Below are 26,838 nucleotides of genomic sequence, written 5' to 3' on the forward strand. Positions count from 1 at the left end.
GGGCGGGGGGGCGCTGCGGCGAGGAGACCGCACGCTGATTGGATACCTTGTGCGCGCTCCAGGGCGCGCCTTCCACTTGGATTGGCTGAGAGGGAAAGGACACACGTCGCCGCCAGGGGATTGGCTATTGCGACTACGCGCCGGACGGTTCCCAGAGCCTGATTGGTAAAGAATGTGGGGGGCATGCATAAGGACTCCGTGCGCAGCGATTGGTTGTGGTGATTGCCAATTAGCGGGGTGGCATCCCCGCCTCCAAGTGCCGCGCATGTGCAGATGTGACGGAAAGTGCGCGTAGGGCCGTGTGCGCAGGGAAACGCGCATGCGCAGTATGGCGCTCGGCCCGGGGCCCTGAGGTAAGCGCCGGGGCTGTGTGGGGGTTTGTGCTGGCCGCCTCCCCTCGGGTCGATGCGGGACAGCGCCTCTGGTTCTCTTGCAGCTGCAGCCTCAGCGACAGAAGAAAAAAAACGTCCTTCTAGTGCCACCAAGCAGACACGCTTACTTGCAGATGCAAGCTTCCGCGTTGGTTTCCTCAGCTGTGCTTTAACTTCCATCGCAGAGAAGCTCCTTTCTGTATGAGCGTTCCGAACTCGTTCGCCTTCGCGTTCGTTCTGGCGGCACGCAGCGCAGCCCTATGGAGGACGCAGCGGCTGTCCCTGAGCCGGGGGCCCTCGCCGTGGGCAGCCGGGAAGAGGAGCTCCTTGCAGCTGGTGCCGCTCACCGAGGCGGAGCTGAAGGAGCAGTTTGTGAGGGGCGATGGCCCAGGAGGGCAGGCCACTAACAAGACCAGCAATTGTGTTGTCCTGAAGCACGTTCCGTCAGGGATTGTGGTGAAGGTAATTGTGTTTTCTTTCATTACGGCGAGGGCTGCGTGGTGTTCAGGTTTGCTTTTATGGTCGGTCATAATCTCAGCATGGTTGTCGCAGAAAGGTTTATGCGTACATGAAGTACCTCGGCAAGAGGCAGCTTTGGTTAACAGACAAATAACCTGGGGCTGTCTGGATATAAAGGTTTAGCAGGAAAACAGAAAAATAAACAGCTGAACGTTGTGATAAGGACGTCCTCCTGTATTTCTTCAGTGCCATCAAACAAGATCAGTGGAGAAGAACCGAAAGATAGCCAGAGAAATCCTGCAGGAAAAGGTTGACCTCTTCTACAAGGGTGAAGAAAGTGATGTTTATAAAGAGAAGAAGGCATCAGAGAAGAAGAAGCAGGAGAAAAAAAGAAGAGCAAAGGAAAACCTAGAAAGGAAAAAGCACTTTAAAGAGATGCTACAATTGGACAGGAAATAAACATGAAATACTGACTGGCTCTGGTAGGATAAGGGAGAAGTTTGTCATAGCTGTGCATAGTTTTCTGACTGATGTATAACAATGAGCTCCATAAGCACAACAGAAGTATTGAGTAGTGACCTGACCTGCTCTTACAGTAAAGTTTAAGAGTTAAAGCACAGTGTGTTCTTACTTCTGTTTGCCATCATCTCATTACTTGTATTTAAGAATCTTTTTTCTGCTGAGTTTCTGCCTTGTACTATTTCATAGGCGTTCCAGTACATAAGGAGAACATTCCTTACAGGTTTTAACATTCCATCCTTACTTAGACAATGCCTGCACTGATATAAATCCTGCATAAAGTGACCAGGGTTAGATGGGACCTGAAAAAGCTACTCTGTGATACTCTGATTGAGTACACAGACTTGAGACAAAGCACCACCAGTCACTGACTGTCTCCTTCAGATCTGTTAGTTGAACTTCCTGCATAAATGCTCCAGCTCTCTCAATTCTGAAGGAATTTTAAACATAGCTTTACAGCTTTTACCTGCAGTGATGATGAGCATTGTTGAGGAGGGAAGGCAGGCATTCCTACAAGTGAGGGCTTATCAGTATTTTAATACTGCTAATAGTTACTAATTGCTTAACTAGAACTTCTCTAATTTTCAGCAGAACCCTCACAGGCTGCTAACTGCGTTCTGACCTTCGATAACAAAGGCAAACAGCTTCAAGAAGCCAAGCTGTCTGTGTATTTTGAAAGCAAGGTAGACTACTAGCAACAATACCATCCTCTGACAGAAGTCGACTGCAGCAGGACTGTACCTTCAATGAAAACAGACCAACAGTTTGCAGGCCTGTTCCCTTCTTCCTGAATGTGAGCCTCCTGCTTTTCATACCAGATGTGTGAATCTGAACAAAGTGACTGTAGATACTTTTAATACAAACTGTTAATGAAAATAAGCTTTATTACATCAAGTAATAAATACATAAAAAGATGCAAATAAGTTTTAGTAATTTATCCAGAATTTTCTTTTTTTTTTTTTTTTTGCAAACTTAAAACTGAAATCTCCAGCCTTAATGTAGAAATTAGCTTTCCAGAACCTTGTTATTATTTAATAGGCTTCCCTATTTTCCATATAATTCATGCACTTTAAAAGGACTTCAAAGCACTATTAGTCATGCAAGTGTTTATGCAAAATGAACAAAAAAGGAAAAGTAAGAGGAGAAGGTTATTATTTTTAAGCAGGGTCTATGCTGTATGGCAAATTGTGGCATAGCAGACTACTAAGTACAGCATGCTATTCTGCATTTATTTAATAAAAAAAAAGTCCTTACAGCTTATGTCAAACTTTGAAAGACTGACAGTTTGGGGTTACGTTGATACAGTAAAAAGGATTTAAAAAAACCCAACAACGGGATTGTGGCTGGATAGGAAGTGAACTGAAATATAGCCTAGGAGAGAGCATTCCTCTGCATGCAGTTCAGTTTTCATGGTTTAGAAACGCCTTAGGGAGTTTTAGTGTCTTTACAAAATGCCAACCCTCAGCAAGTTGAAAAATCCTTGTTTTGTCATTCTTCACTATACATTTTTAAAGGCAAAAAGAAAGGTAAAACCTTCAAAATAAAGGAATTTGTCTGAATGTTTCAAGAGTCAGAATGAGTAGGCATTACTTTTTCTTCATTAAGAGATGGAAGATCTTGTAGCTGCATTCATGGGCTAGGATCTTGCATTTCGTTCAGTCTCAGCCAAGCATTCCCGAACTAATCCTCTAGCATGAATAATGCCTGAAAAAGAATTGAGCATATTTTAAATTATCTCATTCAGGTGACATTTGCAGTGACAGTTCACAGAAAGGTTTATGTGTTTCTGCCGAGTCTCCAAGGCTACCACAGCGTAACACAGAAAATGGAGAGAGCCCTCCCTGCCCTAACATCAGCCACTGCTGAAGAAGTTTGCTTTCCCAAACTGGTGTTAGGGATTGAAAATGGACCAAACAAGGAATCAGAGCATTATGAGCTTTGCAGGGCTGCAGTGAGAAGTACATTGTAATGTGCAGTATCTCATTAAAATGAGAAGCTTAATTAGAAAGAAAAAAAAATCAACCTGTCAGTTATGTTGGTACTGTGGGGTGAAAAACATCTGAACTTATTTAGGAAGTCATTTTAGCAAGGCCTAAGAGCCTTAATTAATGCCTTGGAACAATTCTTCTACAAGAGGATGCATCAAAATCCAAGCTTTCATAGTACTGCCTAAGCACAAGTTGTGTAAGAGAAATCTTGTAATGCCATGTGCATAAAGGTACCTCCTAACTGGCTCAGCTCCCAGTATAAATCATCACTGCTTTACATGCTGCCATATCTACTCTGATAGGCATTATGTGGAATTTTCCACAGAGTCCTTCTGCCTTGAGTTCTAGCAGCATGGACCTCAAGTCTTAATGCTGGAACTTCATGTTCACAGAGCTGCTGAAAGAACAGAGCTCAAGTTAGATTTTTATGAGGGGAGACAGATTTTTCTACAACTAACAAGGTTATATTTTACTATCAGGAAAAGATGGGAGGTGATTTCTCTGCTCGGTCATGCTCCTTAACAAGGTGAAGAAATGACAATAAGGCAATAGAAGAGATTTAATCTCTTGTTAGATGTAATGGATTCTGTCTCTAGAAGGCTGCTAGCCCAGATCACAGCAACAGCCTCTACATCCAAGAAGTAGAGACTGGGGACATGATGGGTGGATGGCTTTGCTCAGGGTTAAATTAAGGCAGACAAGTAAAGCTGCATCCTCCTACAGCTGTGGGAGGCAGAAACGCCTATCAAAGCAGTATACTAGACCTGGATCTAATGGCAGGATGCCCAGTTTATGCAGAAGAACTACCCTGAATTATGTAGAACGCTGGGAATTTAGCCAGTTTTAGAGGTCAGTATCCTCTGTCCCTAGGAGCAGATGGAGCAGGGGACAGGGACTTTACTCAGCAGTAACCTCCTCGTGGCCATGGAGGCTGCCGTCACGTGGTTACCCTCACTCACTTTGCTCTCACACTTGCACATGCTCCTTCAGCCATATAGCTCCTAAAATGCAAAGAGATGTACCTTTGTGACCAAAAGATGGCAGCAAAAAGTACTTAATGTGGATTTTTTGCATCATTTGTGAGCCAGTCACAGTGGCAGCACTGAATCTTAAGCCTACATTAGCGAACAAATCAATGCCCAGTGCAAGAAGTAACAAAACAACGTTTCCTCACCCAACTGATATTCTCTGAACAGTTCTGCATCTCTCCTGCTCTCTCTCAAGTTGTCCCCATTAGCCTATTGCCATTCATGATCTATTAATACTGACTCCGGCAATGCAATAAAGAGAGACTCCAGCAACATTGATTTTAGCTGGGCTAGATTCCACTTACCACTCATCAGCAGACTTTATTGCATCCTTTCCCAGAACAGCTACTAGTCATTTTATTGCACGTCACAGCAGATATATTACTCTCCCATAATGGTTGAGCCTTAAATAAAGCTTTGTAGTCTTGGGTGAGTGTAAGGGGGATCTGCAAGGTGGTGAGATGTTAGTCTGTTACAGTAACGCTCCCGTTCAGGTTGAAGTGAGTGAGCCAAACTCAGCACAAGGACTAAGGAAAGGGAGGAAAAGGTAACTCTGTGTATTGGCCAAGGACAGAAATGCCAGCACATCCATTGTAGGTGGCATTCAGGGTCATTTTAGGAGCAATGGAATGTCCCACTGCTCCTTCACAAATACCCCTTGCACGTCCTTTGCAGAGGACAATGTCAAGCTGATGTAAGCAGCAGGGCATGTGGGGGTTCCTTTTACACTGCAAAGGAAAGGGCATTTATGTGACCTCTTTTAGCTGACTAAGCAAAGCTGAAGAGACCTCATCAGCCAGACCTAAAAGCTTCTATGTCCCTTAGCAGCAGACTCCTAATGACATCCACTTGAAACAGGTAATGGAGTCTAAGTGGCCCCATACCATGCAGAGGAGGAGTATGTTTGACATCTCACTCTCAACAGCCTTCACTGACAAACCCTTTCTGTTTTTCCCCAGCTGTTCTCTCCACCAGCCCCAGTGCAACTTAACACAAAGTAGTATTTCCTTAATCCTTTCAGTAAGAGCTCTTGGGTCAAGGAGGTGAGTGACGTTTATCAGAGGATGAAAACAATGTTTGGTTGTGTATTTTGGATGTTAGAGAGAAGACACAGTTAAAGGACAAGCAAGTCACCAAGAACCTAGCAGAACATGTCCAGCTGACAACTTAAGGCTTCTAAAACAAGGTTTGAATTATTAACTGAAAATCTCCCTGTGCACATGAAACACGTTTGGCCACTATTAAATACAGCAAGAATAGAGCATACCAGAGCTCTAGTTGCTCATTAATACACTCAGTTTAACAACAAGCTCAATACAGCTGTCTCCATTCAAGGGAGACCATTGTTATGAAGCTGCCTACAAGTAGTCAGTACACAAAGAATATGGGATACCTTAAAATATATATTTTTCTGTTTTAAACATTACCTCGTTTTAGCCTCTCCATCGCACTTTTACTCCCAGCATATGTGGGTCTGATCTCTTTTCCTAATTCTTCAATGATAGCTAGAAGTTCTGCATATTTGCTCTGCGGTACTTGACTGCTGCTGGTACCCTGTAATTGGAAGTAGATTAATCTCAATTACATGCTACTAAAACCAAAACAATTGGAACAAACAGCACCTGGAAATTCACTGAATACCCCAGGAAGCCACTTTTTTTTAAAATAAGTTGTCAGGTTTGCTACATAAACATGATTTTCTTTTTGCCTTTGCTGCTATAGCTGGACACAATGCTACGTGCCCTTCAAAAAGTGGAGTCACATAGGATGCAGCTGCACGATTGGAGCCTGAGATGAAGCAGAAGTTAGAACAGTCCTACAAAAACAGCAAACTGAGAACTACTTGTTGAACCCTCTTGCTGTCTTTATCAGTGTTCAGATGTATATTTTGTATTAGAGAGAATGAAGAGCAGGTAAAACAAAACTGCCCGTACAGTAGGGAAATCCTATTAAGTGGTAAACAGATGTCACAGAAAGTTCACCAGCCCATAGGTATGTCTGTAACACGCTTCATGAGACTGTCAATCTTAAATCAGCAGTTTGTCCAAGGCAAACAGTTAAAGGTGTAGGACTATTACTTTTCTAACGATTAAAAAGCATGTAACAGCCCTTGCTACCAGAACATAACTCAAGACATGGTTCACTGACTCAGAAGGAAAGGGACTAACAGTTAATTAGTAACTAATCTCACTCAGCACTCTGCTTAGTCTAATTCGATCCCAAGATATGTGTGATGAATCAGTTTGCCATTTGGGTTTGATTTCAGACCTTAGTGAGAGGGGGGAACACCTCAGATTACAGGCCACTATCCACGATACTGTGCAGTCACAGGGTCAGTGATCTGGTGAAAGAAAAAACAAGCAGCAGAGCCATACCTGTATCCCTTGTGTGTACCCTAGCGATGGGGGCCCGTAGTCATTTATCAGCTGCCTGTATTGCGCAGACGTTGCCATACTTGTGGAGGGAGAGTGAACGCTCCCAGCTGCAGCAGAGAAAAAAGAGAAAATGCTTGTTATTATCTCCAGATGGATGAGTCGGTTACATGGGAACACATTTCAGGTGGCTTTCCTCTTTTCTTAAGCTGTGAATTCTCACCTTACTCTAAGCCAGCCAATGCCAGAGCCACACTACTTCCTACTAACAGACAAATTACTGCTTCCCCAATGTTTGCTGCACACTTCAAAATAGCACAGCCTGCAACCTTATCAGTGCAAATTGTTTGTCTAAAAGTGAAGCAGTGTAACATGACAAGTTGTTCTGCCTAGACAAACTAAATCTTAAGGAGCCCTATTTTTGCATATATACATTCCACGTAGATGAGTCTAACGCCCTGCGCTATTTTTACTTTTTCAGTGCAAGTTATCTGAAAGCAATTTTGCAACTCAAAGTGTCATCACATGGTCAATGCAAGTTATCCTCAGTACTATTTTCAGCTGATGCCAAAACTATTCATAGAGAACAGTCAGTTGAGGTCTATCAGATCTGCTGCTCATTGTATGACATTGAGGTGAAGACTGCTAAGCATTATTCCTTTGTGAGATATCAAACATCTTTTGCCTGTCAAACTGTGCTACGTAAGTAAATCAAAGGCAAAAAACCATCTCTTTGGATTATGGGTCAGCTCAAAGACTCTACCAATGCAATCACTGATTAACTACTTCAGAAACAGGGAAGCAAGACACTTCACTACTTCACTATGGTAAGCATTTGTTACTGAGAAATAAGATTTCTTTTGGAGGGCTTAATCCTACTCCCTGTTTTACAACAGCTTTAACAGGCTGGTGATGAATTGCACACTCAGGGCTGAGGCAGTGTTCGACTTAGCTGCTCTTTCACTCCTGCAGTTAAAAGCCCCCACACCCCCACTGGTGCTGCTCTCCTTGCCTGCAGGCACAGACTCAGACCTCCTGCTGCCTGCAAATCTTCCCTTTGCAGAATTCCTTGCTAAAAATTCCCAACTGCCCTTCATTAGAGGAAGGGATCTTATTCACCACCTTCCACATGAACCTGAATTATACCATTGTCAAGTCACTGCTGCTCAGAACCATGTAAACCACTAGCTTTGTTTAGAAGTTGCAAGAGATTTCATTCCCTGTTTCTCTTCACTAAGAAACAGAAAGCCAGTAGTTACATTGTGAAAAGCTCTGCTGAACACAGTGGAACAGACTCTACCTCGGCTGGGAAATCTTTCCATTTCAGAATGTATCACAAGTCATCACTGTGGTGGTGTCTTTGTTCTAGGAAGAGAGTGTGTTCTGCATCCTGCCCAGTTAACTGGATGTGAAATCCTAATGAAGGTAACACGAGGTCCATTTGAAAAAAGGAAGGTTTATCTTTGTTTCAAACCAAGCCGCTAAGTTTTATGGCACTATATTGCATGTGTCTACTGCTAAGGTTTCATGAGGAGTTAACAGTCGCATCCTTCTGAAGCACAGTAAAAACAAACAGCAAAAAAAAATTAAAACACACCTACAGAGCACGGGTCCTGCACTGGGGAGGAACACCACAGTAGTCAACTGTGCTCCCAGTCAGCCCTTCCCTCTGTGCATGCTCAATGGCAAGGTTTCTGTACCTACAGCTCAGCCAATATTCCAAGTCCAGATGACTTGAAATTTCAACACTTATCAAACATGACACAACAGCAAACAGCATCTTTCCTCCAGTGATTTCAAAATGCTTCAAAACACTAATGAACCCTTTGTGCTGCAAGGTAGAAAGATTTAATTACCTCAATTAAGCAAAGACAGACTCTAGCGATTTCTGCTCCCATAGAATAAAACAAAAGATGCATCCTGTAAAGACTTGTTCCCAGGCTGCTACTGCAAGCACCACACATACGGGGCCTGGAAGCTCCAACCTGGCTCTGAGCAAGGACCTGGATGGCCAGGCTCAGGAATCCTGCTTTGGCCACTCAACAGACCTCACCAACACTTACCCCACAGCTGCAGACCACGCAAACAGGACCGTTTTCACCAGCATATCATTGGCTAATGATAAAATAGTACAGATAATTGGAGATCATTTGAGGTTATGCAAATTTAAACGATGTGTGCTTCATTTGGATGAAATAACACAGCAGGGCATGGCTACATAAGAGAAAGCTCCACTAGAAACATGATGTGGCAAGATAAAACAGCGAAGCTGGGCCGAACCATACTTTGCACACATAAGGGACCGCAGTGGACAGCAGCAGGACTCAGCACAGGAGTTTCACAAGCAAAGAACTTTCAACAGGCAGCGATGAGGGAGAACCCACTGCCAGAGCTGGGACAGAGCTGGGACAGAGCTGGGACGTCGCTCCTGCCTGCAGCCAGCAGCCAGGGCCCTACCTGGTGCTGCTCCACAGCTGGGTGCTTATTGTCTGCTGTACCCACGCTATGCAGAGCTGTGCAGCAGACACTAGAGGCCATTGCTGAGTACGGCGTGCCCTGCCAAGTGACAGATCGTGGTAACCATGGTGAGTTTACCCGTTTCTTTGCAGTCTGCATCAAAAATGTAATAAGACATAATGCCATGCGCCGACCACTTTATCAGCAGCAGCAGGCCCTGAGAACAAAGGAAGGATTTGGCTTGGCCGTGGCACCGGCTCCACACGCCCAAGCCAGAAGTTGTGCCAGCCAAACTCTGCTGGAGGAAAGGAAGATGAAAAATCCTGGATTTCACCTCATTTTAAGATGATGCAATCATGAAAATGAAATTAATTGCAGGGATATTATTATCTCACGGGGTAATGGACCTTAGGCTTTCTGACCTATCACTTTGTATGTTAATCTCAAAGAGAAGCCCTGGGTCTCAGATGACTATTAGTCAATTAACCCGAAATACATCTGCATGCCTGAACATTCTGTACGCTGCAGATTAAAAAAAATAATAACAATTAAAAAATCACCAGCTATTGCTGTTACAGTTAGGAGGAAAAATTAGGCCAACGAGTCTCAGAGCCAAGACCCAGTCAAAAATCTGTTTGATGATTAGGTATTCACTGGAGAGAGAAAAAAAAGGAGGGGGGATCTAAATTGAGGCTTGCTCTGTCATGTTAAAGTAACAATGGAGACAAGACAGTTAGGAACTGACAGAAAAGGGAGTGTGCTTGTACTGAATTCGAGTGACACTCTGCATCACCTCCCAGATTGTCTTAGTGCTTGCTGCTGCGTTAAACCTAAATTAATGTACACACTTTCCTGCCTCCACTTTCCTAATTAAATGTACACAAAACCTTTTATATACTCATTTATTCTTGTGCCAACAATGTCTTTTATTTCTGTGTTCACACAGAAGACTGACAGAGGCTTTTTTTTTCCCCACAAAAATATAGTGAGTTTCTTGCTAATCAACATAATTCGTCATTAATTAGGATCAGGTGTAACAATACAGCAAATAGAAATGAGGGGTTTTTTTTGTTTGTTTCTCTTTTTTTTGTCAAAATCTCTCCCTTCCAGTAACATCCTGCAAGACAAAGGATCGAGAATCAACCTTTGTTTCCCTGGACTCCCTCAGACCAGGAATCTCCCCATCAATTTCCAACAGGTTTGCAGAGATCCATCCAGTTTCTTCTCTACTGTTTCCAAGCCTGAGCAGCAATGCCAGTCTCAGATCTTACCCCTACTGCTGTTGCTTGCTGGAAAGCTAACTGGAAAAGCAGCTTACTGTGCACCCCACAAGGAAGCAGCGGGGGCAGGAACGTGTGTGCCTGATCCACTGATCCACTGACCCACCTGATCCGCTCCCAGATGTCCACAGGGATACCTCTGTGGTGGCCACAGCACTCTGCTTCACCCTCACAGACACAGCAAAGCAAAATCAGAAACAGTTACTCACCTCGCCCAGTTACTCATGTAGAACTGACTTAAGAGCTAACCCTACTGGATATGTGTTTCTCTGTAACTGCGCTTTGCAGGGTCCTATAAAATGGCATGTATAAGCTCCTGCCATTTTACAAACTCTTTGTACTCAAGAATGTAAGAGATTCCTGCAGGTATGCGGTCTGAGCTATCCAGGATGGAATATTTTAACTGAGAGGATGCAACTTCTCTGCCCTGAAGTGGCCCAGTTTGCATTAAAACACGTGAGAAATGTTCTGAGCTGCGCAGACAACGTACATTGCAAGGCAAGGATCCTCCAGCACAGGATGGGAGGCAACATCCTCACCTACCACAGCCATCTCTGCAGTATTTGCACACAGCCTGAACCGCAGCTGCAGAGTTCTGGCTGACTATGGGATTATTTGATTCCTTAGCCCTCTGCACAACTTGGCTTAAGCTCAACGAGAGCTGCCTGCCATCCATGGGACACCACACGCACGTCTATACAAGCGGACCCACTGCACAGCCAAGCAACACATGGAGCACAACGAAGATGCCAACCCACAGCAAAAATGCTGTCAGCCCCCGTTTCCCCCAACCTCCAAAGAATTTATTTTTTTTAATTTTAAAATAATGGACCTAGTTCTCATCTGCACAAAACATTCCTTATAGGACTGGCTGTGAAAGTTTTATTTTCACCCGCTATTTCCCACCTTAAACAGCCTGTGTGGCAGAAACAGACCTTTCTTTGAATAAAACTATTTCACTTGAAAGCAAAAAAAATTCAGCACACACACATATAAATATGTTCTCAAGAAATAGGACATTCTTTTTCGTAACAGCCAGAGGCCTTGCTCTTTTGATCCATCACACTCAGGGCCTTTCCTCTAGTACTCTCGTTCCACTTAATCTTCCCATGTGGATAACGGTCATGTTTTATTTCTTCTCTTTCCAACTCCTCCCTTTCTTCTTTCTTTTTCTTTTTTTTCTTTCTAAATCAGACAAACAGAAGACAGTCCCTCTGCCTCCCCACTGCTCTTCTATTCTAGCTGAAGACAGGGCATTTCTACATTAGCAAATTATTTGGCACAGTGAGAATGGATCGGAAGATCAAAGCCTTTGGTACGTGTATACCACATGTAGCTGGGGCGAGGGGCAGGATTTAAGTTTGGAATTTAGTCTGATCCCCCAGACTGGGTGTCTGCATCACAAATATGGCTCAAAGCTGTCCAGCCTTGGTTTGGACCTCTATGTTCCCCTAAAGGATGGAGCACCAATTGCATAACTGGAGCACAGCTTCTGGTTTACTTTTACGCAAGAGGAATGAAGCACAAACCAAAACCACCCCGCAACTCAACTGACTGGTGGGTGGGGATGACGCAGAGATGTGCTGGTTGTGAAAACCATGCCAGTCACTGCTTTGAACCTAAGAGCTCTGGTAGACAAAGCCAAAAACACCATTTTCCTAAATGTCCAAACAAGTCCACTGAAAAATTGTTCATTCTGAAACATGTTTAGCGAGTTTCTTTTCTGTTCATGGCTTCATGTGGATTTCAAGTGACCTGGGAACCTGACATTTTTAGTTTGTAACATGAGGGTTTGGGAGTGGAGCATCATCTACATTTCCTAAAAAATATCCCCTCTGCTAAGACATGAACACTTTGCTCTCCACATTATTTGTAATCGTATTCTTTCCAGTACCCTCATTCCAAAAAAAGCAGCCCCTCACTACAGACACCGTGAAACCCAAGCTGTCTGTACAGGGCAACAAGCAAGCCATTTGCTCATGCAAGTTTGCACTGCAGTCTCAATAAGAAATAAGCTAACATGTTGGGCATCACATCTCAGGACTGAACAATATCGGTCTCCCCAGTTGCAAGCTGCAGCCCAGCCCCAGTGAGGGAAGAATCTTCCTCATTCACCTCTTCATTCACCTCTCTCTGAGAATTTGCTTTTTTTTTCTTTTCTTTCTTTTCTTTTTTTTTTTCCACAAAGCTTCTGACAGCCCCGCTGGTCCTCAGCATGGCAGCACCATTTGCTAACCGGGAGCTGAGGCACTGTCCTTTCTCTTGCCAAAGTCTGCTGCATCTTGCTTCTCCAGCTCCTAAACACAAAAGTTTTCAAGCTTTATTACAGGAACAGGGTTTGTCTTGAAACATGGTAACATTTCTAGTTGAAATTACAAAGGAAAATCCAAGCTCTTTCTGCTGGTTTCTGGACCTTTAAACTACTGCTCTCGAACACGTGCCTGAACAAAACTGGTAGATATCCACAACAGAGCCAGGAAACGCCCTGGACCAGAGAAAACCATACAAACACAGAATCACGGAATGGTTTGGTTTAAAGGGGCTGTAAAGCTCACCTAGTCACACACCATCAGACCTTTACCTCCCACCAGACCAGGCTGCCCACAGCCCCACCCAGCCCAGCCTAAAGCACCTCCAGCATCCTGACCACATCACGCAGTTGTGGGTCACTGGCAAACTCACCAGGGATGTTAAATCTGTTAAATCAACACCAGTCCCACTGCAGAGCCCTGAGGAGCACCGCTTGTCCCTGATCTCTACCTGGTCATCCAGATGGTGACTGCAACTGAACATCAACTCACTGAACACAACTGGACATTGAGCCATTGACTGCAACTCTTTGAACGCACCCATCCGACCGATGAATGTCAGTCAAAAGACAAACTACAGACCTGGTCACAGCTGGTGCAGATCCCTCTGCTTCAACTGAAGTTGGTAGAGATGCTCGACTTTACCTCAGTGCAATGGTTGATCCTCTTACAGAGGAACAGAATTAAACAATATGAGATACAAGGCAGGTGAGGAGGAAGCAGTACTACTTTGCAATATTCAGTACAATATGCAAGAAAATAAATAAAAACGTTATGTTAAAACAGGTAACAGAGGTGCCTGGGGACGTGCTAGGCTCAGGTGATGGTGTGAAGGTACAGCCACAGCATCCCAGATCGCTAACAGAGCTCCTGTTTACCTTCTGTGCAGAGAATGCATTTGTGTGGATTAAAAGGGGCTCCACCCTGCAGAGTGTGTGGGATCCACAAAGGGGATGGATAATTCAGGCAAAATGCTGCAAGACCTGGGCAGGAGGAACAGGTACCAGATTCTGCTCTGACAACACAACACCCTTCCCAAAGTCTGGTTCAACGTAACGAGTGAGCAGCCCCATTTTCCATGCCCACAGCCATCCCCAGACCTGCCACAGCCTCACAGAGACTTTCTCCCCACATTGCCCCATCCCAAGCCAGCCCCTCTCTCAGGGCTCAGCCCAGGTTTGCGCATCCCAAACATGCTTCTGTACAACACAGCACAGCGACCCATCCAGCCGGGCCACTCACTGAGCATGGAACAAATCTGATTTTGCAGTGGTCACTCTCAGCCCAAACTTGGGAGGACTTCTCTCTGCAGCAAGGACGCAGCTCCAGGAGCTGAGCTGACGCAGTTCCAACAGCCCTGCACCAAAACCCTGCACTGCAGGGCAGCAGCGTCACCTCCCAGAGGAAAATCCCTGCGAGATCCACTGCTGGCCAGAGCCCTCAGTCGGCTGAGACCACAACGCTTAGCATTCACACGGAGAAGCTTCTGCAGGGCTGATCTCAGGCCAAAAGGGACAGATTTCCTGTTTTCCTCTCCTCTGCAGGACGGGGGAGGGGGGTTCCTTCACCCCAGGTTCGGAAGCAAACCTCGGGTTTCTCCTCCTGGATGGGGGCATTCGTTGTCAGCACAATAGAGAAGCAATCTCCTTCTACTTGGAATTAAGATCCAGAAAGGAGGGGGCCATCTGCAGTCCTATCACTCCGAACGCAATATGTGTGACTGCAAGGACTGCTTTGTCTAACTCCCTTGGCCTTAGGCCACGGTGCTGGCAATACCACGAGCGAGAGGAAGAGCTGGTGCGTGAGGATAATGGCAGAAGGCAGGGAGGGAGGAGAGAGCCCATTTTGGATTCAGAGGAGGACATTCTTTCATTGCAAAGATTCCGGGGGTGTCGGGGGCGATCCCAACTCGGGAGAGAGGACAACTTAGAGAAGAATAGTTCCAGCATGACAGTAAACTTGCAGCTACGGGGTAGGGGGGGAAAAAAAAAGGAGGAGGAGGTAGAAAAGATAAAATGCATGAAAAAATCGAAATCTGAATCGCAGCACGAGCAGCAGAAAGCACACGGGCAGAGCACCGGCAGCACAAACTTCCCCACTCAGCCCCAGTGCCGGGCATGGGGCCGGGTCCCCCCGCAGTGACACTCACACAGCCCCCCACCGGCGCAGAACACCACCTTTGTTCCCCTGCAATTTTATGGCTGTTGCGGAGAGCAAGGCACAGGTTCTCGTGGGAGCCGGCAGCGGAATGGTTTCCCTCGCCGGGCTTTGCTTTGTTTCTCTCTTTTTTTTTTTTTGCCCCCTCCCCCTCCCCGCTCCGGTGACACTTCTGCTTTTTGTCAAAGATCCTCAGCACATCCCGTGCCCGCGGGGCGATACGGGCGCTCCGCACCGCGCTGTGCTCAGCGCAGGACTCGCACTGAGCGGACGGCGGTTGTCACCCGCTGGCGGCTGCAGGGCCGGACTGCGGCTCTCGGGGCAGCCGGGACGGAGCGCATCCTTCAATCCCACACCGATATCCCGAAAGAACAACGCTGTAAAACCACCGGGGCAGGTCTCCCTCCTTTCAAACCCAAGCGGCCAAAACTTCTCGAAAATAAAATAGATTTAAACATCAGCCCGCGGTCGGTGCGGTGCCAGCCCTGCAGCAGGGGAAGAGTCCGTCAGAACCAACTTCTCCATTTTGGTTCCGCTCGCTGCGGCCGCAGATCCCCTCCGACAGCCCACGGCGAAGCGGCTTTGTTGGGGCTGCGGACGGAGCCCCTCAGCACCTCCGGGCAGCAGCGGGGGAAAGAGGGGGTGAAAAAAAGCCAGAAAGTTATCTCATCGGAGAAACTTTTCAGAGAGGAAAGTTGGAAAAGCTCCCGTAGAGATCCACTGCGGAGGAATGGGGTTGGGGGGGAGGGGGGAAAGGAAGAATAATAATAATGATTTTTTTTTTTAAAAAAAAAAAAAAAAAAGGTTGTTTCGGAGGGATAAAGAGCGGTTTCTATGCCTCCTCCAGAACGGGGCTGAGTGAGGAGGGCCCGAGGGCCGCCGCGGGGCGGTGGGACGGAGCCCGGCGCTGCGGGCGGAGGTCGCGGTGGTCCCGGGCGGCCGCGGATGAGGAGAGCGCCCGGCGGCCGCGAGGCGCTGCGAGCGGCACTTGCGGCGTCCCGCCAGCAGCGGTCCTCGCTGAGGCGCCGGCGGAATATTCCTGATCCAGATCAATCAGCCGCCCCGGGGAGCCGGGCATGGAGGAAAGCCGGCGGACGGAGCCCCGGCGGCGACGCGGGGTCGGCCCGCGGGGCGCCGAGTCCCCGCCGAGGGGCGGCGCGGGGCGGGCGGACGGCGGTAATGGCGGCTCGGAGGCGCTGCCCCGCCATCGCGCAGCGGGCAGGAGCGCAGCCCGGCGCTGCCCCAGGTGCCGCGCGGCCCCGCCGCCCGCCTCCCAAACTTGTGCCCAGTTCCCGCCGCGCACTTACCCGGGGCGAGGGGAGTCCCGGGGATGTGGGCGTTCAAGTTGGGTTTGTACGACATTCCCAGCGACATGGCCAGCGGGAGGACGAGAGGCGTCCTGATGGAATTCAACGAAGCGTCTCCGCGTCTCCCAGACACTTTGGGTTGTTTACAGCAGGAGCGGCACCGGCAAATATGGCCGTCAGTTATATTGACACCCACAATGCAATATATCATCCATACATCACGAGGAGACGCCGATCCCGAAACTTTGGCGGAGAGGAGGCGGCCGCCCGCCCGGCGCCCCGCGCACCTCGGCGCGGAGGGGGCGCGGAGGGGGCGCGGCGGAGGGGGGCACGGCCGCCATCCCCTCGGCAGACAATGGAGCGCCCCTCAGGGCCGTCGCCGCCGGAGGAGCGGGCGGGGAGGGGCGGGGGGAGCTGGGCGGCGGCGGGGGGAGCGTTTCGCTCAACTTCGCGAAGTTTGGGCGCAACTTCTGCTCCGAATCGGCCCCTGCCTGCGCCTGGGCGGCGGCGGCGGGAAGGGGGGCGGCGGGCGGGAGCCCCTCCTGAGGGAACGCCTGAGGAGAAAGGCTGAGGCGAACCTCGCGGCGGCCCCGCCGTTTACTGTGGAAAATACCTGTTGATAATTTCACGATAGCCCCCCACACACACACGCACCCCGACACCGCCTCCGGTGCCTCCAAGGAAAAAAAAAATCAGCTTTTCCATCCGCCTTCCCGTTATGTGTTTTTTTTGGTTGATTTTTTTTTTTTTTTTTTTTGCCTTTTGAATCGCTCTCTCTGCCCGCCTGAAGGGTGGAGGTTAACGTGCATTGCAGCTGCTGAGGGATTAACAAATAAATACGGATCCTGCTGATCACTGGCTCATTTTCTGTTTGCAAGCAGCTGTACAGCTTCCCCAACAAATATCTATCCCCCCTCCCCAAATGTTTTGGGTAATAAAGCTTTTTACCCTGCATCTGCCACTCAGAATTCATCTCCTCCATCCCCTATCGTCCTTCAATTGATTAATTTAGACCAACACAGCTGCTCAGGATATGGATAGCCTCTCCCAAGGCACACAGCTTCAGCTGAGACCCTCACAGAGATCCCCAAAGGACATCCCATGGAGGGACTCACAGAGGGATCCCGACGAGAGCTCCATGGAGTGACCCCATGGAATGACCCCACGGCGAGCCTTATGGAGAGCCTCACTGAGAGACCCCACAGAGTGCCCCCATGGAATGACACCAAAGAAAGTCCCCACGGAGGGACCCCATGGAGAGCCCCACCGAGAGCCCTCATCTGCCTTACCAGGAGCGTTCTGAGACCGGTGAGGGAGGCAGCAGTTTTATTGCACAAGGCAATGTCTGCCCAACGCTATCTGCTGCTTTTAATGCCAGTGACGGCGAGGGCAGGGAGCCCAACTCTGCTCCTTGGAAGTCAGGGGTGAATTCCTTTGAGGTGACGCAGACTGGGGCCTGTAGCATCTCCGGTGGTGGAGTGCTGTGCGAAGGGAGGCAGTGAGCATCCACTGCAGGGGGTGGGCAGGGGGCACTGGGGGAGTTCTCAGCACAGGGAATGAAGGCAGAGCAGAGGCGAGCCAGCTGCTGAGCTCTTCCTCACAACTGCACGCTGCATGAAAGCGGCATCTGAAAATTAGGGCTGGTGCTGTATGAAGTACACAAATTTGTCACGGTGTTGTATTTTATCTTCAGTCCAAATGCATGACTGCAGCTATTGTGGTGGAACCCAGAATGGCACAGGCGGCTTTTACAACAACAGATCCGTGTTTTTCTCTTAGTGAAGGGACCTGAGAGCCTCAGGCACACAATTACGTGCTCAGTGACAGTATTTTCACACGGATGCATAAGGCTTTAACTGTGTAATTCTCATTAGAGTCCTGAAAGATTGTGTAGGTAAACCCACAAACCCAGTGCGGCGTCGTTTGGAATTCCACATCCCTCAAATTTCATTGCCAGGTTTATAACTCTCTGCCTTTCTGCTGGAAGAGCAGTGAAGTCCTGCAGGAGAGGTGAGAATGCCGCACTGGGATTTTCCATTGCTGTGCAGTTGTTTACAGTCACACCAAGTGAGTGCGAATGGGAGTGTTCTGAGCTCACAGTGTTTTTCACGGCTTTGCATCACCGTGAAGAACAAGTTCCCCTGTGTTTTGCTTGTTTTTGTAATGATGGTTTAAAATTATATGATATGCCGGGACAGGGCTGAGGTAGAATAAGGAAACAATCCTGTAAAATTATCCTTCCTTCTGCATAGGATACTGGTAGCTTTGGAGCAAACTGTAACGTGACTTGAGATGGTCATGGCTTTTAGGGCCAGATTATTTGTCCTTTGAGAATCCAGCAATACTGCAGTACTGCAGTCTCTGTATTTTGTGCCTGCTGTGCCATTCTTTGGGCACAGGCAGTAGTGGCAGCATCATAGAATCATTAAGGTTGGAAAAGGCCACTAAGGTCATCAAGTGATCCAGCACACCGCCCCTCAGTGCCACATCCCCATGAGTCCTGAACACCTCCTGGGGAGGTGACCCCACCACATCCCTGGGCAGCCTGTGTCAATGCATTACCACTCCTTCTGAGAATAATTTTTTCCTAATATCATCCTGAAACACATGAGACAGAAGACCCTGGTAAATGACAACCTTACTGCTTGACCTCTGAAGCCATGCAAGCTCCAACTGACTTTGCTAGCTGCCTTTCGATTCCTGCAGATACTGCTGACATTGGCTTGCACAGAAAGTACAAATGAATTTTTCCTATCTGCCATGTGGTCTGTGGGTTTACTGAAGTTATTTTGAACTAGCTGTGGCCACAAGAATAAAACCACCACTGTGCTTGTGCCCCAGGCTGGCAGTTTAGCAAGATGACCACAGATTCGAGCTGCCTTATGGGGGCTGCTAGCAGCTTTAAACTTCCTTTGCATCCCAGTATTGCTTGCACTGATGAGAGCCGTGTTCTGCACATGCATGCCCTGCATTGAGTGTAACAGCTACAGTTCCAGCAGTGTGCATGCACCAAGCTGCTTACAGCAAGCTACAGGCCTGTGTTCAGCAGACTGATGGCACAGCCTCATTTACTGACAGTAAAAGCAGCTCTTAATCACCAAGTGGCCAAGTCACAAAGAGAGAAATACAGCAGAGCCATTTTATCACACGTGACATTTTCAAGCCTTCTCCACACTGAGAGGTAATTTAAAAATAAATGCTGCTATGTTTTTCAGCAAAGGAAGATGGACAGAAAGAGGTGCCTGTCTCTGAAATCATCTGCAAGTTGTGCTCACTGCCACAAAAGCTCTTATTTTTTACAGGTACAGCTACCTCATTCACAGTGTTAAGATCTGCAGCTTTCACCTTGCCTCCTCCTCCTTTTTCTCTTTGTATTCTCTCTGTTCCCTCTCCTGGTTTGACTTTCTTACCTCTGCTCCTCCCAAGCCACTGGGAGCACTCAGCAGACAGGGTTTCCGCAGTGAGCCTTCCAGCTCCTGCTAAGCCAAATTCTGCCCGAGATCAAGGAGGTTTTCCCTTCCTGAAGCTCTGCGGGGTTGGATGCTCTGGCAAGGAGGGTGTAGGGAATGTGCATGCAAAGTGTGATGTGGGAAGGCAGGGCAGATTGTCAGGGCGCCTCTGAGGCAGAGCCTTGGCCTCTGCTTTGGGACAAACTCGTTTGTCCCCTTGCATCTGGAAATAAAGCTGAATAGTCATCAGCACCTGCAGCACAGTCAGAGACCTGCAAATGGGTTGCAAGCTAGTATTGTTTCTTCTTGGATTAAGATAACAATGAGAAGAATAAAAGATGGCACAAGAGAGATCCTGTTGTTGTTTTTTTTCCCCCAGCATGTCTTTGGCAAATATTACATTTGTGCATTGATTTCATAGGCTTCTGAGCTCTAATTCAATCTGCAAATCTCCAAATTGCTCTTTTGTGCTAAACTCTGTTGAAAATTCAAAACAAAGCGAAAAGCCTCTGACCTGCCCAGGTTGAAAACATAGCTTTTGAATTCTTCGGTGCGGGTGGAGTTAACCTCTCTGAGAAGAGCACAGGTGGTTGATGCACATGCCCAGGCTCCATCCAAATCAGTTGGGCTGCAGGCTGGGAATATGCAGTAAATGTAGCAGGATTTACCCAGCCTTTGGAGGAAGATATGCAAAGCAGCTTCCTGCAGTGCTGCTTATTTTGGAGGGTACATCCCAGCACCTCCAGGAGCTCAGCACCACAGTTGACCTGAGGAAGCCCAGGCCTGTGCTGCGCTGCACTGTGCTGCACATACAGCCTGGGCTTCAGGCCTGCGCTGTGCTGTGCGTTTCTGTGTCTGCAGGATGAGCCTGGCCAGCTCACAGCAGGGCAATGTGCAGGCAAGTCCCACTTCACACTGGTGGTTACGCCACCCGCATGGCCTTACTTTTATCTAGAAGTTCTCATCCGAACATTCGTTCTGTTTGACAGCTGAAATGATGACCGGAGTTGTTTTCTTTCAATAAAAGTCTTTCAATAAAGTCTAATAAATGGGCTTTTTCCACAGACAGGGCCTTCCTGGCATGCTGCACGCCAATCAGAGGACTACTGGATCCAGGTTTTCTGCATCTGAAGGGACGTAAGATTATCTATACTATTGTCTCTTTCTTTGCAGTGTTAGCTCTAGCAAATATTATTTTAAAATGTATTTTACAAAGCCAAGCACCTTTCTTGTAGGATAACATTGAGTCACCACCTCCTGGCACAGAACTCCTGCCCCAGGCCCTGCTCCTGAGGCCACCTGGGACTCTGGCAATTTGTGGGCAAATTGTGCATCTTATTCTTTTTGGCTCCATTGTTACTCCCTTATCAGCTTGCAACAGCTTCTCACACTGCTGTCCCTGTTCCCTACAACTGCATCCTCCTGATGATACAAAGCTTCCTTCCTACTCGATTTGCTCCTGAGAAAAAGCTGATAGCCATCGGTGTGTCCCTCTGCTGTCATCTGTTTTCTGGCTGATGTTAGCTACTTGCTGCCCCATCCTCATGAAAACAGACAAGGACCACTTGATCCTGAGCAGAAATCCAGATTCCTCAGTTCAACCCTGGTAACTTTGCTCCTCACACCTCCAGATACCAAATATCCAGGGTCCATATCGCTCACCCAGGGAGAAGCAGCCCTCCGAGATCCTTTGCAAAGCAGGCTGCAATGCAATGGAGCCAAGAATGCCACCGCAGCAGCAGCAAGCCAGGCCCCAGGAAATCCTCTTTCAACACCTGGCCCACATCAGCAGACAGGCTTGCTATGATTTTGGATGCAAGTTTGGACACTCAATCCCCATTCCAGACAGACTCCATAAATTCTCCCAGACAAACTTTTTCCCAGCCTTGCCCTGCTCCCCACTTTCAGATGGTTTCTCCCAAGGCCAGATGCTGTATTATCTGGAGCGACTTTCCCTCCCAGCCTTGTTTTCCTCCTACTCCTGCGTCCTTTGTCTGGCTGCCAAGAGGAGCAGCCCTGCCAGGCAGACAGCTGCTCAGCATCGCCGTGCGGGTGCTGCCCTGTGGGCCGAGGAGCTGCTTCCAGGCTCATTCCATCTTTGAGGGGGATGCTTTGCTTTGGAAATGGCGTGCACAGGAAGGAGGAAAAAAAACAGCACCTGTAAAGGTGTCAGAAGGGACTGGAAACGTTTAAGAGAAGGCAGCCTTAATGCTTCTCTGGTTTTACCTTAGAGACGGCACGAGAAGCGAGCCTGCTCTCTCCTGCTCCGGCCGGAGCTCTCCCTGGAGGACCACAGATTGGCAACAAGAAGTTTCCAAACCCTCAGCCACAAAAGCACAGGCCTGGAATCTCTGTAATGAGAGTTTCCCTCTTTGCCGTTTGCCAGGGGAACAAGGAGCAGGCATCAGTATCAAAACCAACCAGATTCCAATGAAAACCAGCAAAGAAAAATAAGAACAGAAAGCAAATCGTTTTGCTGGTTACAGACAGGCGAGCAAAGCTGCAGAGGCGCAGCCAGCAGGACGGCCTGGCAGCCCTGCCATGCAGAGTCCTGCTGCCACCCACAGGGACAGGTCCCACAGTGCCTGCATCGCCCTTCCAGATGGGCGAGAGCTTCGCCCTGCTCGATGCCTTCGCTTTGTCTGCCAGGACCTCGCTGCCTTGCCCTGCAGGCTGGGCTCCTGCTTCCCTCCCACTGCTGATCCTTGAAGGCCGTGCCAAGGCGGGCAGCCCGGGGCGCACTCAGCCGGCTGCGCCGCTCTGCCTCTGTGTGGCTGCGGGCCCAGGCGGGATCACTCCGCCCTTTGGCTGGGGCAGACGGGCTCGGAGCCATGCTTTCATCCCAGTGCTGTCTGCAGAATCTCCTGAACCTGCTTTGTGTCCGGGACCGGAGGAATCCACAGCAAAGCTGCGTGCTGCCTCACTTAAAATGCTTCTCACACACTGCCGGTGTCCAACACCCACACGCCCTGATGGGAAGGTGAGCAGCAAGTGGCCCCTGCAACATATGCAGAATCGTGTCACTCTCTGCAAGGATGCATCGGGGTTAAGCGTTTGGCTTTTCTGACCTCACAGAATGCCTTCAGAGTAGAAAATGAGCGTCATCAGACTACTGAAACAATTGGGAGGCACAAACTCCTCTGTTCTCATAGCCTTATTACAATATATTGACCTTAAAGCCTGAAGAGAGCATCCCTAATTATTTTGTTATTGGTCACTGGAGCAAAGGAAGTGGAGGAGAGAGTGGAAGCAAAGCCCAGGTCTGGAAAATGGAAATGACTGTGAGGAAAGGAATGTGGAGCTTCACAACGACTGGGGGGAGAGGAGAGCAGAGGAGAGCAGAGGAGGGAGAAAGGAGAAGGAGGAAAACCAGGGGTAAATGGCTGCAGCACTGTTGCAGGTTCTCAGAGCACCCCGGACAGGCTGCATGGCCCTCAGCAAACTTCAGACACAGATTTTGGCAGGATGTGTGACACCTCTTGTGCTCCTGCCTTGGGTAACTGCTCAATGCAGAACACAGAGCCCTGTAATGCTGCCTGATAATGCCTGCAGAACCTTTCTTCTCCCCATACAAAAGCAGGGAGGAGGTTGCAGGGTGCTTTGGAGCAGAGAATCTCTGTGCTTTCCCCACGAGCTGCCTGCCAGCCCAACAACAGCCACACACACCAGCCCAGCCAGGCTCTAGGTACACACAGAGCGGGAAGGGCAATCCTGAATGTGAGGGATTTACAACCCTGGCAGATGCTTGTCACAGGAGATAGCGTCACCTCTAACTTCAGTAGTGCAGGCAAAGCTGGGAGACCAGACAGGAATCCAGCACAAAGGCAGGAGTGCAGTGCAGAGGCCCTGAAGTCTTGTCCACCATCCTGCTGCTGCTGCCTAGAGGGGCCAGGGCTTCCTTCCCAGGGGTAATTAAATCACTTGCACCCTGTTTATGACTTGGCCATTTTGACTAAGCTGATACAGATCTATGCTTCGTGCCCCACAGTTCATTGTGAATTTAGCAGGCACAGTCAACTCTCTCAGCTTATAAATGTGTAACAGGACTTCAAGGAAGGAACAAATATACCATACCTGGGCTTTCTAGGGTAAATGCCCTCAGCTCACCAGCTCTCTGGCCTTTTAAAGTGTAATTAAACATATTTTGAAAACAAAAACACTCTGAGGACATTTTACCAAAAGAAAACAAACAAACAAGCAAACCAAACCTCAGTACAGAATTCATCGCGTTCTACAATTCATTTACATGAGTTTAAGTCTTTCTAAACCTTGTCTTATTGCTGAGCAAAGTACTGCTGCTCTGTGTAGGAAAGGTTGGCACACACAGGTACTGCCTGCTCAATGGAGAACAGTCTGCACAGTACTGCGCTGCAGGGCGAAGTCTTTGAGGTTGGCATACGTTTGACTTTAGGATAAGCAATACAAAAACCCACACACGATTATCTTAAACTTTACACACCTTTGCATTTTGTCACATTGGACTTTTAAAGGTGTAGAGAAATGGTAGCAGAAGCGCCTCTTTGTCCTTAACGGCGCCAGTGAAACACGGGGAAACTGCTCCTGTGAAGTTATGCCCTGAGAACGACGACGTTCAGAAGCGCTGGCCAAATCTGGATCTCAGAGGGTAAAGTGCAACGTGTTGGTTCAAGTCCTGCAGCACCGCAAGACCCTTTTCAAGATGCATCCTTTAAACCTACCCGCATTTCTATGGGTTAAGCTAACTGCCCCAGTGCTCCAGCCGCACTGCTTTCAGTCCACGCTCTCAGCACATCCTTCTCAAATCTTCTTATGGCCTCAAACCCCATCCACCCAAACACGATTTTGGTCTAATTAGGAAATAGAAGCAAATCTGACCACGTTCTCACTAGGTTTTAACTTATCTGTCAATTCAGCATCAGATTTCAGTGGTAATTTGCCCTCAGCTGCCGTCATTGTGGCCGAGACACCGACCTTTCCAGGTTTTTATTCCCTCCTTTGTTTTTCTGCTCAAAGAAGTTGTCTCTCTCCAGCAGGGCAAACACCCTGAGCAGAAACGGAGCCGACGCCGCACTCAGCTGTCGGGAGTGTCAGCCCTGGAGGTTTCCCATGGCTCACTCTGCACTCCACGTTCTGCGGCTGCACTGCTTTATTACTTCTGCCAACTGTCAGTCTGTACCATGAGATTCTGACACAGAACCGTACGCCACTGCTGCCAGTACACAACACAAAGCTTTTTTCTCCACCCTTACTGTTAAACCTCACACTGGCCACAGAAAACATTGGAGGTACTTTGTTGCTCGTTGCAGCTGGATGGTTCTCGCAGCGGCTCTCCTGCAGTCAATGGACTTTGCAAAATGGACTTCATCCTGGAAACCACTGCACAGACACATCCCAGCATGGGAATAAGGGGAAAGGCACAGCTCCTGTGACATCAGAGAACACCTGCGATGTAGGCAGACAGCCTGTGGAAGCTCCTGATGCACTGTGTGTGCTGCAGAGTACACAGACGGTCTGGATGGCAAGTTGAGTAAAATAGAACCACAGCTTGGGAAGATTCCATCCCCCCCCCCCAAAAAAAAGAAGAAAACAATTATTTACATTCATAAACTCAGTAGCCTTTAACTTCTCTATATACATACTCCTTAGATACACGTACAGGCTGCAATAGGATCTGAACACAACAGGAAAATACAAAAACCCCTTGATAATTCACTCGACAGATGCATACAGGTTGCAGAGCTTTCTTCATTTGTGGAGCAAATGCTACACTGGGTAAGCACTGAGCTTCTTTGGGGAAACTTCAGTCCTTCTGAGGGGTTTGTTTTCCCAACAGACCATACATCAACTGGAAGAAACTGAAAGCTCATTGTGCAGAGGGTTTTCAGAGGGTTGTAACTGCATGTGCTGCATCAGACGTTTTAAATATGAACCTGGCAGTGTTAAGTATTAAGCAGTCAAGGGATGTTTGAAGAAATAAAGAAACCCCACATTTCCATCCCTTCATTTCCCCGGTCAACTCAAAGCAGCACCTTTCCCTTCCTACTACCAGAACTCCCACAGCACAGACATCACCTCCAGCATTTCACATTCAGCTCCGCCCTCTGCTATCGGAGGTATTTGTCCTTTGTAAATCTTACCTCCTCTTCAGACAGCACTTTTTGTGAAGCAGATCTGTGTTCCGCAAGTAACAAATAGCAATACAATTCTAACCTTGTAGTTTATGAGACAAAACAGTAGCCTCCCTTTTTTCCCCCCTTTTGAGAATGTTTTCTTAAGGGCAGCACTGCAAGACCTTATCTCCTCACTGTCCTTCTCCCATCTAAATTGCTATTTAGAGTCCTTTTCTGCCCAAGCTTTAACAGCACCTAATGCAAGGTACAAACTACTACCAAATAAAAAAAAAAACCCTCACAAAACCAGCCCCAGCCATCTAGCAAGAGGCTCTGACAAGTAGCAGTTCTGCAGCTTGAAGACTAACTTTCCACCTTGGATGAGGGCCTTTGAGATGTCACCACGCTCTGGAGCCATGGATGCCGATGCGTTAATAACTCAGTGGCAGCACCAAGGAACTGATGGCAAGCAGGAGGGAACAGGCAGAGAGCAGTGAGTGGAGAACACAAATTACTGCTTTATTATTATTTTTAATCTATGGAACACAGCTGTGAGAGATTTAAAATGATGTGGATGAACAGTGTTAAAATCCTGAAATAATGCATTGAGCTCTCAATACAGACAATACCCATTTAGTATCACCAAAGCTGACGCAGTAGGCTGAGGAGAGCACTTAGGAGCTGAAGTGTATTTAAATAACCCTTAGTTACAAAAATTGCCCTTTCATGGAACGTTGTTTGGGTTGCAGGAGACCTTTAAAGATGTAATACAACTCCATCCTGGAGCAGGGACACCTTGGGCATCTACCAACCCATTTTACTGAGGATTAAGATAGAAGGGCTGTTTCACCATCTGAAAGGATCCAAGTTTCTGTAGAGTGAAGTCCACACACACAGCTTGCTGCTCCTAGCAATTTGGTTCACTATCTGTTACAGTATGATCTGTCAACATACTTCTTAGAAATCCCACTATCTTTTCTGGAATGGATGCCAAACACACAGAGCAGTGGGTACATAACACGAACATCCTCCCCCACTCCCTGTCTGTGGTCT

General features: G+C 47.9%; 2 protein-coding genes across 8 annotated transcripts; one reads left to right on the forward strand and one right to left on the reverse strand.

The window, feature by feature from the left end:
• Positions 1-269: 269 nt before the first annotated feature.
• On the forward strand, positions 270-2,269 carry MTRFR (mitochondrial translation release factor in rescue). Of its 4 annotated transcripts, none has more exons than XM_042865747.1 (3): positions 270-353; positions 557-833; positions 1,077-2,269. In XM_042865747.1, the coding sequence occupies exons 2-3, from the start codon at positions 573-575 to the stop codon at positions 1,287-1,289; spliced, it is 474 nt and encodes a 157-aa protein (XP_042721681.1). In that variant the 5' UTR covers positions 270-353; positions 557-572; the 3' UTR covers positions 1,290-2,269. The 4 variants fall into 4 exon arrangements, with proteins under 4 accessions (XP_042721681.1, XP_042721679.1, XP_042721680.1 ...); XM_042865745.1 differs by having other exon boundaries at positions 278-353; positions 437-833; XM_042865746.1 differs by lacking the exon at positions 270-353 and having other exon boundaries at positions 360-833; positions 1,077-1,312; positions 1,938-2,269.
• On the reverse strand, positions 2,211-17,610 carry CDK2AP1 (cyclin dependent kinase 2 associated protein 1). 4 transcript variants are annotated; one of them, XM_042865742.1, is made up of 4 exons: positions 17,537-17,610; positions 6,741-6,847; positions 5,793-5,919; positions 2,211-3,053 (listed from the first exon to the last, which is right to left on the reverse strand). In XM_042865742.1, the coding sequence occupies exons 2-4, from the start codon at positions 6,816-6,818 to the stop codon at positions 2,986-2,988; spliced, it is 273 nt and encodes a 90-aa protein (XP_042721676.1). In that variant the 5' UTR covers positions 6,819-6,847; positions 17,537-17,610; the 3' UTR covers positions 2,211-2,985. The 4 variants fall into 4 exon arrangements, with proteins under 4 accessions (XP_042721676.1, XP_042721673.1, XP_042721675.1 ...); XM_042865739.1 differs by lacking the exon at positions 17,537-17,610 and adding an exon at positions 16,248-16,541; XM_042865741.1 differs by lacking the exon at positions 17,537-17,610 and adding an exon at positions 14,961-15,056.
• Positions 17,611-26,838: the final 9,228 nt, after the last annotated feature.

The sequence above is a fragment of the Lagopus leucura genome, unplaced genomic scaffold (assembly GCF_019238085.1).
Source record: "Lagopus leucura isolate 7727_CA_CO unplaced genomic scaffold, USGS_WTPT01 Super-Scaffold_806, whole genome shotgun sequence".
NCBI classification, from domain to species: domain Eukaryota; kingdom Metazoa; phylum Chordata; class Aves; order Galliformes; family Phasianidae; genus Lagopus; species Lagopus leucura.

What these genes read in the sequence shown, in the direction of transcription:
- MTRFR (XM_042865747.1), top strand. Translation starts at nt 573, where the DNA reads ATGAGCGTTCCGAACTCGTTCGCCTTCGCGTTCGTTCTGGCGGCACGC. An exon ending in CGTCAGGGATTGTGGTGAAG is followed by an intron (nt 834 to 1,076) that starts GTAATTGTGTTT and finishes GTATTTCTTCAG; the next exon opens with TGCCATCAAACAAGATCAGT.
- CDK2AP1 (XM_042865739.1), bottom strand. Translation starts at nt 16,458, where the DNA reads ATGATATATTGCATTGTGGGTGTCAATATAACTGACGGCCATATTTGC. An exon ending in CGGGACTCCCCTCGCCCCGG is followed by an intron (nt 6,848 to 16,247) that starts GTAAGTGCGCGG and finishes TCTCTGCTGCAG; the next exon opens with CTGGGAGCGTTCACTCTCCC. An exon ending in GGTACACACAAGGGATACAG is followed by an intron (nt 5,920 to 6,740) that starts GTATGGCTCTGC and finishes TTCCAATTACAG; the next exon opens with GGTACCAGCAGCAGTCAAGT.